Source organism: Perognathus longimembris, chromosome 10 (genome assembly GCF_023159225.1).
Source record: "Perognathus longimembris pacificus isolate PPM17 chromosome 10, ASM2315922v1, whole genome shotgun sequence".
NCBI classification, from domain to species: domain Eukaryota; kingdom Metazoa; phylum Chordata; class Mammalia; order Rodentia; family Heteromyidae; genus Perognathus; species Perognathus longimembris.
Window position 1 is genome coordinate 54,279,890 of NC_063170.1, and position 14,197 is coordinate 54,294,086.

General features: G+C 40.2%; 1 protein-coding gene across 1 annotated transcript; it reads right to left on the bottom strand.

The window, feature by feature from the left end:
* Positions 1 to 11,887: 11,887 nt before the first annotated feature.
* Positions 11,888 to 13,567, bottom strand: LOC125358713 (myotubularin-related protein 2-like). The gene has a single exon (XM_048356093.1). It carries the CDS (start codon positions 12,971 to 12,973, stop codon positions 11,987 to 11,989), a length of 987 nt encoding a protein of 328 aa, XP_048212050.1. The 5' UTR covers positions 12,974 to 13,567; the 3' UTR covers positions 11,888 to 11,986.
* Between the last annotated feature and the right edge of the window lie 630 nt (positions 13,568 to 14,197).

Genomic DNA, 14,197 nt, shown 5'->3' on the forward strand with positions numbered 1-14,197 from the left:
ATGTCCTTGTAATTCTTCTCCTTGGTGTCTTAATCCAGGAGTTTTCATGCTTATCAGGCCCTATATCCCTTTTCTGTTACCAACATTTGATAACATCACTAACACTTTGGAAAATATTTACCCAATGACCTCACAATCCTGAAGAAAAATGAAAGAAAATGCATTTATACAGAAGAAATTTTTTAATGTAAGTCTCAGTCCTGATTACCCTAGAAGACACAATGCTGTGTTCACCCACTATAGATAAATTATTGTGGATTTCAGAAAAGTAAGAATACTCATGGAATGTGATTCTTTCCATTTGGCATTATGCAACGAAAGCTAATTAAGCATGTTCATGTAAACATACATAGAATTATCATGTATGTCAAAGCTACAAGCCCAAACTGGTAGTTTCTAATTCTCATGATTACTGTTGTCACTGGATGGAGAAATTAATTTCTGAAATGGTGAACCATGGTTCGCAAAACTCTGAGGATAGCCAGTAATAATCTTCTGTCTGTGGTTCTTTTCCTGAGAAACACAATGATATTAAAGCATCTATTGATCGATTGGTCAATCAATCAAGTGATCAGTTGATGTATCTATCTGTCCTATCTGCCCATCTGTCCATCCATTCATCTGTCTATCCATACATCCATCTATCACATAGTTCAGGCTCAATGGAGATAATGACATGCAAGTTTTCAACCAATTATCCAGTAGAACACCTGAAAGTCATTCAAAACTTTCAGGAAAATTTCCCATTCTGTGTACCATCTGACACATTACAAGGTGCCAAGAGCCACCCCTTTCTCTACCCACTAAATGCCAGTAGTGTCCCCACAACTGTCATCATCTCTGTAAGTTTCTAAAAAGCCTCCTGCTGGCTATTCTCCCTTTAGGAACCAATGTCTAGTAGGAACACTAAGCTAACACTGCTTAGTGTTCTGCTACCATCTGTGTTGTGGTTCTCACACAGATACCCTGTCTTTCCTTCTTCCTAGACACACCCCTTATCCCTTTAGGAGCACAGGCAAGGCAGTCCCTCACCATTGACCTCGTGTACAACTTGCTCCTCTTTTTGAATTCCCATTAGTTCCAGTGTTCATGCCACTAATTAGTTACCTGCTAACCAATGCTGATATTTGAAAGTCTCATTGAAACATCCTACCAAATCAACAATAATCTCCTTAAAAACAGTCTTATTTCAGCATTTCTATTAACCCTGCTCTGTGGAATGAGTCACTTGTGGACTGAGCTTAGTATTTATAAAGATGAAAGCTTTTAGGAATAGAGTTTGTAAGGTTTGGATGTATGAAAATGTACACGTGAAGCAAACCAGAGTGCAACTCAAACTTCCAAGTCATTATTCCACCCAAATGTTTTTACCTAGTTCCAACTTACACAATTTCCATTCATAGTGCTTGGGCCTGGCTCCTACCCAATTTTACCATATTTCAATAACTCTCAGAAGATAACCCACATACGTTTTCTAGAGCACTCTTTCTTAAATTGTGGGTTGAATGTAGGTCAGTAGCAACTGGAGACAGTTATTTAAAAACAAAATAAACAAAAGAAGTCAAGAATGGGTGCTGGCTGCTGAATTCCACACTTAGAGAAACACTTCTATAACACATACCTCGAGTCAATCGATCTAATTGCTTCATCATGAAGCCATGTATCTATGCTTCTAGAATGTGCCTGAGCCCTTTATGTAAAATGAGGAATACAGTCAAGATGAGAAGATGGCCTCAGAATCCACCTTACAATCCTACAGAGCACAAGTTGTATAAAACCTTGGCAGGCCATAACATAGTGAGATGATAGTGGCAGTTAAAATGCCATGATGTTGCTAATTTCCAGCAAGGTCTCAGCATGTGGCAGGTGTCAGAATACAGAGAGGAAGCATGGGTGAATACCTGACATTCAGTATACATATGTGAAAATGGAACCATGTCTTTTGTAGAGGGTTGGGAAAGATGGCAGTGAAGAAAGGAAGGGGTGACCTTGATCAAGATGTATTATCCATATAATCTGACTTGTTGAACTGAAACCTCTGCACAATTAAAAGGTAATAATAATGATAATACAGTCAATCATCAAAAAGTAGGGCTTCCCAGAGACCTACAGTGAGATGAAATGCCAAGGGCAAATGAGAACCATAGAAGGAAGGAGCTATGAGCTTGGAGAAGGGAGCACTCGAAGAAGAGGCAGTACAGGTATGGAGTTGGAATCCCTTTTAGAAGCAGAGTGGGATGTGCAAAAGAAGAGAAAGCATTCTGGATGTGGAGACCAAGCAGGAATGAGCTCTAGTCACACAGATTGAGAAAAACACCCATGGGGAGGAATCAGACAGAACATATGACTCAGGAGCTTGTGAGAAGTTCCACTGGAAGCAAACATCAGAGAAGCCCACACAATCCCCTGCACGGGTGCTTCATCAACATCCTGCATGCGACTCTCCTGCACCTCACACAAGCCTGTCTCCTTTGTTCTCCGCCAACCAAAGCCAAAGTGAGTCATGTTCTGGCCCCTCACCAGTCATCTGCAGACACCCTAAAGGAGAGCAGATGAAAGATGCAATTACCTATCTGGGTTGCACTGCAGGCTGGGCCAACTGTGATAATTGATAGGGAAAGCTCTGGATGGAGCCTCCTTTTGGATAGTCATCAAAAAGCAGATGATAGCTAAAGGGAGATTAAGTGACTCAACCCCAGAACCAGGGGCAGGACCAGCTGAGCTGAGACCAGGGTTAATAGAAAACTACCTCTGTGTGGGCTGGGGAGTGCTTATCTTGTGGTCCTCGGCCACTTTCTGAGCTTGAAAAGGCTATGGAGGCTATTTCTCTCTCCTATCTCCTTGCCAGGAAGAAATGGCCTTTGGTCTCATCATTCTGACCTGCTTGAGTAACAAGAATATCCACTTCTGCACATGGACCAGGGCTGTGTAGGAATGTAAGCCTCTGTCAGTTGCATACATCATCAAATTATATGTCTCATAGAATGGAACATGAAATGCTCAGGGGAAATGCACCCTGTCTATCCTTCAGGACCCATTCCTTGTAACCAACGCATGCCATTATGACCATTATAATGCTAGTAAGCAGGCACCATGACCACCCTCACTTACAAATGAGAAAATAGAAGCAGAGTAAAGGGAAGTGCATCTGAGGCTCCTATAATTCGTAATAGGAAACCATCTTTAGCATAGTGCTTTTATGATTTTGTGACTTTTTTCTCCAGTTTGCTTTTGTGTATTTCTCACTACAAGACATACTGGGTAAGGCAGGGAACTATAGGCAACCACAGTGGTCCATGTGGAAATGAAGGCAACTGCTAACCTAAGATGGTGGTTCAGCCTGCAATTTTACAACTTCAGGACAGTGTGAGAGCAATATGGTTTCAGTCAAAATGGTACTTCTCATTGTAGCCTTTTCCTTGGGTGGTAAGATGCCGGACAGTGGCAGGAACTACCACTCCCAGTTAGCTCCAAGATCACCAGAAACAAAAAGAACCAGTATTCCAAGGCTCAGTACTAAACCATGCTGTCTTTGGTATATGATGGGCTTACAAGGGGATGCAAACCTATGAAAGGCCAAGAAGCATCTATACATCTTCTCCCATGTGCGCCCATGGCCTGTGTTCCCCTGTGGTGTTCTGAGCCACCGAGGGCTACGACGTTCTCAGTCCACCACACTACAGTGCAGTCTCCCCCATGTTCACTTCCACAAGCAAACACTAGATGCACTCATGGCCTCCTTATTTATTGGGACATTTTTTAAACAGTAGAATACTAAATACCATTGTTACCAGGTTCCTTTTGTGTGTATTTGTGTGTGCTGCGCTCTTTGCCCCCATTTTCCTCATAATCACTGTGGGTTTTAGTGCCAAAATCCGTACAGAGAAGCCATTTTTATTTTTTCAGAAACACATATGTTGTGTTAATGAATAACTATTAGTATCTTGCCCAATTTTACATAATAGGTAACAACACAGCAGGGATTCAAACTCAATCTGCTAAGAAATCCAGCCTAGCTTCTTGATCTCCATATCTTTTCTGCTTTGGCATACATAATCTCTTTTTCTTCCCAGTTGCCTGAATGAGATATTACTACTCCTTTTTTTTTTAATAGTTGAAAAAAGTGAAACTCAAAAACAAACCAAAGGAAAGTTTAAAATTAAACCAATATTGGTAACTCTGAAATTCACACTCAGGTCTATTTTTCTCTGAAATCTCGACCCAAACCAGGATTCTAACATCTCTTCATTTTTCTTGGGGACCCTCAGCAGCAACTTAAAATACTGCGCACCTGACACAAAGTAGGTGCTCAATAAACACGTGGCTGTTTTGCTAATGATCTTGAACCTGGCACCGATATAAGAAGTCCTGAGTACAGAGAACCTCTTCCGCTAAACAGGCACCTCTTCCAACAAATAAAGTTTTAAGGGTTATTGAAATTCTTGAGCTGAAGGGGTATGTTTCTCCGGCATGCACTCAGGAGGACTGTAAAGAAAAAAAGTAGCTGACAGATGGAAAACGGATCCACAACAGCATCTATAAACGGACCATGAAATAATCAGGTTCCTTGGTCTTTTATTTGTTTCTGGATGGAGTCCCAGGCAGGAAAGATAACCTTCACCTCAGAACAATGTGGTGCATCCTATGTAAATGTAATGAGATGATGAATTATTCCAGTGTCATTATGCCCATGATTTATGGGGAGACATTATCTGCTAAATGCCTAGGCAGAAAAGAATATTGATTTCACTTTTACTGAGAGGGCCATTTAAAACTTTTTAAAGAGAGCAAATGATTGTTTAAAAGACCAAGTTCAAAAAGACCAGTTTCCAACCATTTGGTGGGGAGGGGGTGGGAAGAAAAGTGGCTGGCCCCTTTAAGAAGCATTGGGGGACTAGACTAAGCAGGGTCTTCTGTCTTAGAACTTCTTCCTTGTGGCTTAATCTGTGATACCAAAATTTGCATCCAGACTCTTCTAGGTCCAACTATGAATATTATTTGGGTAAATAATTTTCCCATCTCTATTTCTCTCATTCAGTTTCTTTTGAAATCCAGAGGCAGCAGATTGGTATTGGGTAATGGTGAAATGAAATTAGATTCCTACATCTCATACTATTATTCCAGTAAATACCAATGGCTTCCCACAGAACACAGGAAGAACCTACAGGCTGAATTTTTTGAAAAGGGGGAAATGGTGATACAGAATAGGATGACAGATCTTTGCAGGGCTGGTAAATCTAAAGGCATTGCTGTATCTTATATGCTGTGGCTTGGTTCTCTGCCACACAAAGGATAGCTATTACTGTCTTCATTTATCAATAAGGAAAGCTGAGAACAGCCAATCCAATATTATAGTAACCATTGGCAGTGCCTGAACTTAGCCCCAGATGATGTTATTTTGAAGCTTTTTTCTTCTCTCAAGAGCACTTCCTGGTTCAGTTCGTACAGTCACATGTGCTTAGCCAGGGGGAAATGTTTAAGCTTGGGTTTAGTGCTCCTGTCTTTTCTTTTCTCTAGTTGGTCAGTTAGGTATAACTTTTATTCCTCATTTTTTTTTGTCAGAATGTTATTCATTAACTTCACACCGCTGCCCCACAAACAAGCTTCTCTGCTATGAAGTGAATATCTTCAAACTGAAGATCTAAGAATATACTTCCAGTATCACAAATTGGTGATGCATAGACTGAATATGATCCCAGGCATGTTTGTTACATTTCTTTTCTCCTCCTCTTCCACTTCTCCCTTTACTTTACTTTCTACTCTTCTACGTCTTCTTTTTCCTTCTCCTCTTCTTTTCTACTTCCTCCTTTTCCTCCTCTTCCTCCTCCTTCTGTTTATTTGTTTTGTTTTTGTTGCCAGTCCTGGGGCATGGACTCAGGGCCTGAGCACTGTCCTTGGCTTCTTTTTGCTCAAGGCTAGTACTCTACCTCAAGAGCCACAGTGCCACTTCCAGCTTTTTTCTCTATATGTAGTGCTGAGGAATCGAACCCAGGGCTTCATGTATACGAGGTGAGCACTTGACCACTAGGCCATATTCCCAGCCCCCTCCTCCTCCTTCTGTACTAGTAGTACTGGAGCTTGAACTCAAGGCCTCACACTCTTAGTCCCACTGCTTGCTCACAGATAGCATTCTACAGCTTGAGTCACCCTTCCAGCCCAGCATTTTGCTAGTTAATTGGAGATGAAGTCTCAAGGAATTTTCTGCCCAGGCTGGCTTTAAACTGTGATCCTTAGACTTCAGCAATACTGAAGGTAGACCTCAATGTCTTGGGCAGGATAGACAAGCACTCTACCACAGAGAGAGCTACTCCCCCAGTCACCAGGCATAGGGTTTATTCTTACACTTGTTCCTTTGCTCCTTGTAGCTAGCATCTTCTCTTATGCATACAAACTTGCTGAGATAAAAATACAAATATGATACCCAATTCTTATAGTGAACTTTCAGTGACTTAGTATATTATATAAAGTTAGATGACCATCACCACAGTCAACTTTATCATATTTCCACCACCCCAAAAAGAAACCACATACCAATGAATAGTCACTTGCAATTTGTCTCAACCAAATCTTCCAAATTTCGGTCTGCGTACTGACTACACTGTGGAATAATAAATGTTTGCTAATTTCTAACTGGTCCTTTCACTTAACATAATATCTTCAAGTTTTATCTATGCTGAGCATATTGTTTCTTTTCAATTGTGTAATAATATTGTGCTATATGGGTATAACACATTTTATGTACTCATTAATAGACATTTAGGAATTTTCCTCCTTTGGGTCGTCTAATGCTAATAAACATTCGTGTACATATTTTTGTATGGACATGTTTTTATTTCTCTTGGAATGTATCTAGGAGAGGAAATCTTAGACATACAGTAACTTTATGTTTGAATTTTTTTAGTAACGTCAAGACTATTTTTCAAGGTACCTCCTTGGCTCTCAAAGTTTTTGTTAGGTACTCAGTAAATGTATATTAAATTTATCTTATTGCCTCCTCCTCATCTGTAGAAAACAGTAGTTGTTTTCCAAAACCATTCTCTTATTCTTTTTCTTTATTTTTTATTATAAAACTGATGTACAGAGAGGTTACAGTTTCATACGTTAGGTATTGGATACATTTCTTGTACTGTTTGTTACCTCGTCCCTCATACCCCCCTTCCTCCTCCCCCTTTCCCCCCCTGAGGTGTTCAGTTCGGTTACACCATACAGTTTTGCAAGTATTGCTTTTGTTGTTGTTTCTCTTAATTTACCCTTTGTCTCTCAATTTTGGTATTCCCTCTCAATTTCCTAATTCTAATACCAGTATACACAGTTTCCAATATACTCAGATAAGATTACAGAGATAGTATAGGTACAGTCCAAGAAGGTGATACAAGAACATCATCAACAGTATAAACTACAGATATACATGGGATGTTGAAAGTAGTTACAACTGTGATATAACAATCATTTCCATAAAATGGAGTTCATTTCACTTAGCATCATCTTATGTGATCATAAGGGTATAGCTATTGGGCTCTTGTGATCCTCTGCTGTGGCTTGCCTAATCCTGTGCTAATTATTCCCAATAAGGGAGACCATAGAGTCCATGTTTCTTTGGGTCTGGCTCACTTCACTTAGTATAACTTTTTCCAAGTCCTTCCATTTCCTTACAAATGGGGCAATGTCATTCTTTCTGATAGAGGCATAAAATTCCATTGTGTATATGTACCACATTTTCCTGATCCACCATTCTCTTATTCTTTGGGAGAAAAAAAAATTTGTTAGGCTCCCTTGCAGCTATATGTGGCCATAATGACCAAATTTTGATTAATGAGTTACAATGGAATTTTAAAAATGGAATATTCAGCAAATATCTGGTTTCCTAGGGTTGTAACAGCAAATGTCCACAAATTTGGTGGATTAAAGCAAAATACTTCTCTTACAGTTTGATAATTAAGCTTCAATGGTCTGAAATAAGAATGTCAACTGGCCCACAGTTCCTCTGGGTACTCCAAGGAGAATCCATTTCCTTGTCTGTGCCCATTTTTAAGGCTGTCCCACTTGGCCCTTTCTTCCTTCCTTCCTTCCTTCCTTCCTTCCTTCCTTCCTTCCTTCCTTCTTCTTTCTTTCTTTCTTTCTTTCTTTCTTTCTTTCTTTCTTTCTTTCTTTCTTTCTTTCTTTCTTTCTTTCTCTCTTTGTCTCTTTCTTTCTTTGTATCTTTCTTTCATTTTTACAATTTTGAAGACAACATTGTAATATCTTACCTAAACCATTATGTTTCAAATTCTAACTCTGCTATATAGTCAAATATCTCCCCACCCCTCCCTCTTACAAGGACATTTTTGGTGGTTTCCATTATTCTTGGCTGCTAATAAAGGAAAATCTCATTTTAATATTCTTTTCAATCACATCTGTGAAGCCTTTTGCCATAACTGTACCATGTAAGTGTCCTAAAGATGAGGACATAAATGCTTTATGGGACTGAATCAAGAAGCCTACCAAAGATTCTGGTAGCTGAACTTAGCAGCTGGAATTCTAGAACTTCTTGGACTATGAGGATGAAGACCACAGCTGAGGGATGGCTGAGTAAATATAATACTAGGTAGAACATAGGACCATAATGGATTTTTGGAGTCAATATAACAGCTCTGTATTGGCAGTGCAATTTTTCTTGTCCAGTAAATATGGCAGAAGATAGTCATCCTACTTGTCAGCCTAGGCTAAGAAACCTAGCGACTTCCTCCTCCTAGAAATTCATCGCTGATATGGGAAAAGATCTGACAGAGCCTATGAGAAAATGTACATTCCACTCTCTACATTGCTCCAGAACAAAAGGAAGACAACATCCAGAAATGTGAGCGAAGTTACCTTCCACCAGTCAACTCTAGTAAACCATGCAGCTGATCACAGACCTGTGTCCAGTCCAGTCAACCAAGCAAATCCTGCTCAGATTAGAGCTGCCCAGGTGAGTTTTAGATCCTACAATCACTAAGTGACTGTTGTTCTAAGCTCCTGAGCTTCAATTAATGTGTTACAATGAAAGAACTTATTGATAAAGATTCTAAAAAGAGCAGCATGAAAATGCATTATAGTTATAAATTACAGTCTAGGAATGAGTATGTATGTCATAATTTTGAATCATCTTTATTTTGCGTTTTCTCTAAACATGATCTGTGTAAAATGATGATATGCAAAGCCATGTTAAAATAACATGAGAAAGCGTTTATAAAAATCAAATAGGTACATATTTAGATCAATATATGTTAGGAAATACTGTCTTGGTTTGGTTTGGTTTGGTTTAGTCAGTTCTGGGGCTTGAGTTCAGCGCCTGGATGCTGTCCCTGAGCCTCCTTGCACTCAAAGCTACCACTTGAGCCACAGCGCCACTACTGGCTTTTTTCTGAGTGGTTTATTGGAGGTAAGGGTCTCATGGACTTTCCTGACTGGGCTGGCTTCACACCATGATCCTCAGATCTCAGCCTCCTGAGTAGCTAGGATCACAGGCATGAGCAATTGGCATGCCACATGGAAATACTGATTGCACATAAACAATTGTCCTATGAAGTTTTGCCCGAAGTCAACTGCTTAAAGCAAATAAGTATCTCACTTGGGAATGAAGTAAAGAATGGTGCAGATTAAGCAGACATCACAATACCTGTGGAATTGGGAAATGAGAGGTTGTAGAGAAGTGTTATTAGATGAGGTGACCTGAAGTTGGCTCTGGCATTGAAGGCTTTACCAGGGCTTCTTAGCTAAGCATTTGGCAACTCTTAGAAAACACTACCCTGGAGGCATTTCCATTCTACGTCTGGAACAACAAGAGCACCAGGAGGCATGCTTCATGGACTAAGATGCTATTTTGTCCAGTAACCCAGCTCTGTGAACCAAGCCTGTATCTGCATGTGGCACAATGTATGCAGACATACATTACCTAGTGTTTGCACAGGGTCTTATCTGAGTATCTCATTACCCTTCCCAGGCTTTAATTAAGCCGCACAATACCGCTGATGAAACAGCTATTATTTTAGATGGGTAAATTGAGACACTCTTAATCAAGGCTCCCCAAACGGATGAGGCAACCTGCCTAAGGACAGACAGGAAGTGGTTATCCAAGCCGACAGGCTTTCTCCTAGGTTCCAGCTCTTACTACCTTCCCACAGTGCCTGAGGGAGCAGAAAATTACCCCCTCTTAACCGTTTCTTAGTGTGAAATTGTTCTCCACACCCCCACTCCCAACTTTTCTTCTAGTAAAGAAACTAGTTGCTTGCCTTTCCCTTTTCTTTTACTACTTACAGGTAAATAAGTTCCTTGTTCTCTTCTATGGAGGAGAGCATCTCAAACAAAGGCCTCGAACAAAAGTGTTTTGGAATGATCTACTACTTATAAGGAGACAAACACTAGGAACTCTTGTGAAGGAATCTCTTCATTCCTTATCTTGAAAAGCTTTGTCAGTGTAAACAGGCCTGAAGCTCTGTATTTTCCCTGCCAGAGGTAAAATGATCCATAGCCAAGCATAATCTTTGGCTTATTTAGATTTCCTGGAACCATGAGTTCAAATCCTGTTGGTCAACCCTGGGCCTTTATTCTTGCAAATTAGACAAATGGAGCAGAAGACTACCCTGTCAGACTTCTTGGCTAGAACTGTGGAAATCAAGCATCTAATTGAAAAGTCTTGGGATGCTGGTTCTTGGAGAAAAGTTGTTGAGTTTACCTTGGATCACTAGATCAAAGCTAAATACTGCTAGTTAAGCATCTCTTTAAAAAGACTAATAATGTTTTCTGTTGGAAGTTTTTGCCAGAGTTTTAAAATAGCAGCTGTACATGAATGTGGTCTGCGTTATCAGATTAGCTTTCCTGTACTGTTCATTTCAAATGGAAACACACACACACACACACACACACACACACACACACATAAATTCTTCTTAGTACATACCAGTCACTTAGTTTTTTTTCTTTTGTTAGATGCTCATAATGACCTAGAACTGTGGGATTGTGAAACCTCCTAGGAAACTGTCATTAGGACCTAGTGGCAGTGCTAGAGGGCATTTTGACTAATACCTTTCATTGACTTTAAGAAGTCTCTAGGGAAGAATACTTGGGCTTGAACTGTTGGCCTTATGCTTCCTAGGTTGGCACCTACCACTCAAACCATGCCTCCAGTCCTTTTTGCTTTTGGTTATTTTTAAGTTTGAGAAACTACATGCAGGTACCACCACTTCTGGCTTATTCATTGAGGCAATCTTGCTAACTTAATTTTTCCCCAAGATGTCCTCAAACTACAAACCTCCTATTTCACCTTCTAAGTAGCTGGAATTATAGGCGTGAGGAACCATGCTCAGCCTCAATAAATCTCTGTGTTAAACAGAGGTGGATAACCACTACTCATCTCATACAGCTACTGTGAACGGACAACAGGCAGAAGTCTATTGTGAACTATGAAATTTGTGGGGCTACAAAGTGTCACTTATTTGTGCAATGGTTCTTAGTACATTCATTGTTATGCTAAGATCTTCTTTCAAAGTAGATTTGTAAAAACACAAAATGTGTTCCTAAATAATTCAAATTCTTTCCACTGTCTTCTGTTCAGCACACCAAGAGGCTGCAAGTTACAGAACCTTCATCCTATCACTGGCTTACAAACATAAAGCAAATTGACTCATGACAAGAGCCAAATTCTGTGCTGAAGAAGCTATCTCTGGGTAATGCACGCATCACTAATTTTTGGTATGTGTATAAAAGGCATTGCCATTACTTTATAAATTCCTTATCTGTTGGAGACAAAACCTACAGCATTTTTTTTAAAAACCTACAGCATTTATGGATAAATGGAATAATGTCAGAGATATGTTCTCAAATAGTCAAACAAGAAACAAATAACAGGAAAGAAATGTTCATTGAACTGTCTTGTCACTTGCCAGACACAGTCAATAAATTGGAGGAAAACAGGTGATCTGTCCGCATCTGCGTGGTTCTTATCTCCATGGCCAATTCGCAGCTGGAATCAATGTCCAAAGCTTAGCCACTCCTTCTCTACAAGGACTTGGAACCCTTGTATGGTTCTGTAGTAGCCATCCAGCATGAGCATGGCCAGGGAGGTGAGCTGAGCTGTGCGGTCCCAGCCGTCACTGCAGTGCACCACCACTGATGTCTTCCCTGACTCCACCTTGTCAGCAATCCTAAGAGCCCCTGCAAGGATAAGCTTAATATGTTCTAACCAATGAGTAGACTCCAAGTTAGACAACCAGTGAGTCTCTTCAATGTTGGGGTACACAATCTCCTTAAGTTTTCGTAATGATTCTCTCATCACATCAATATTATGGATATCCAGAAAAACCAGCTCTGCATTTTGATAGGCATCTTCACTTTCATAACCTCCACCCTTGGCCTTATTGGCTACAGCATTAACGCTGGGCCGAGCATCAAAAATAAAGATTTTATGCGACTGAGCGTTAGAATCCATGATGGCTTGAAGGTATTTCTCATCCTCCTTGCTTCGCTTTCCACTCACTCCTACCATGGGCTGGCTGCATCGAGTGATTGTGGCTTGACTTTCAGGATGAATCCATGATAAAACTGGAATTCGGCCCCTGGACCTGAAGGATGCCACTCTCTTTAGTTCTTCATCAGGAATATTTGCGGGCACGACCAAGAGGGCGGGGTATGTGTCACAGAGTTCATAGCGCTCATTTACCTTTGATACTCTCCAGCTCTCATTTGGAATGCCCTGCCTTCGATATTCCAAAAGAGGGTCATAGAGTTTCCATCCATTCTCAGGAAATACTTCTTTGTACTCAAAAGCAAACAGAGGCAGGCTGTTAGAAACAGGAAATGCATATTTCATCAGATTCTCAAATATAGATCTTCTTGTTCGCCCCTCAGGTTTATGAGCAAATCGCAAATTCCTAATATCCTTGCATACAGTTTCCAGTCCATAAGAATTTTCACCTCGACTAGAGGCACCACCTTTACAGCTGTTTATTTGGGACATTCCTCTGTAATAGTGAACAGCAAAGAGGAAAAGAGAATCTACCTAAAAGGACTGTGTCATTGTGGTCTTATATCAACAGCCAGCTAGAAGACTTCACCAAGCCTTTCTATGGGAGCTACTCCAATCACGTTCTCTATCCAGGAGCCAGCATGTGCCATTTAGAGCTCTGGGTGGGATATTACATAAGGTGGAATCCGAGGATGAAACCCCAGGAGCCTATTCATAACAGATATAAGGAACTTCTGGCAAAACGAGCAGAACTCCAGAAGAAAGTAGAGGAATTACAGAGAGAGATTTCCAACCGGTCAACTTCTTCCTCAGAGAGGGGAAGCTCCCCTGCACAGTGTGCCACTCCTGTCCAGACTGTAGTGTAAGAGGACTGGGGCTGCTTATGACAGACTCATTGTATGGCCACTCTATGGCCCATCTGTGGGGGGAAAGTCCACATGCGTACTATTTAGATCTGCCTCCAATGAGTTGAACTGTGCAGCAGTGTGCATCCAGTTCCTAACATCTATCTTTTACCCTGGCACCTGAAGATCAAAATGGGGTAAAGTGTGCTACAAAGGAATGTGTTTTGTGAGATCATCTAATGGGCCTAGTGTACAACAGATCCAAGTCATTTAACACACCCTTTCTCCAGTTTTCCTTCTAGTGTAAGTAGTAAAGAAAAATTACTGCTGATACTATTTATATACTACTAAAAGTAGGGTGTTTCAAAGTGACACCTTATAAAGAGTTGCTTCAGGGAGGAAGCACCCATTTGTCCAGTTTCTCCCCACTGTAACTTTATGCTACTAAGACTTTTTTCTTAAGTCTCTATAGATAGCTTATGATAAGAAACACTATGCTTAATTTTTCACAAAATAGTTTACTATTTTTTCCTAATTCTACTGAGTGATAAGTCTACCAAAGAACACAATGCATGTCAAGAATTAAATCTCAAGGCCAGTAGAAAAAAATCTTGCTTCGCTGTTCACCTATAAGTTTGGTGCTGGTATATAAACATGACTCTGTAGTAAGAGCCATATATGTAATGTACTGTAACAAAGGAAAGAAACTTCATACATTGTCCATGTCCAAAGTTACCTGTTGCAGAAACTTTACTTGAAAGTATTTAAGTGCATTTTTCAAATGGAAATGCTCACTTTCAGATTTGTCCTGACACTCAAATCAAACAATAAAAATCCACTATTTTTTCCAATCACTAAAAAAAAAAAAGAA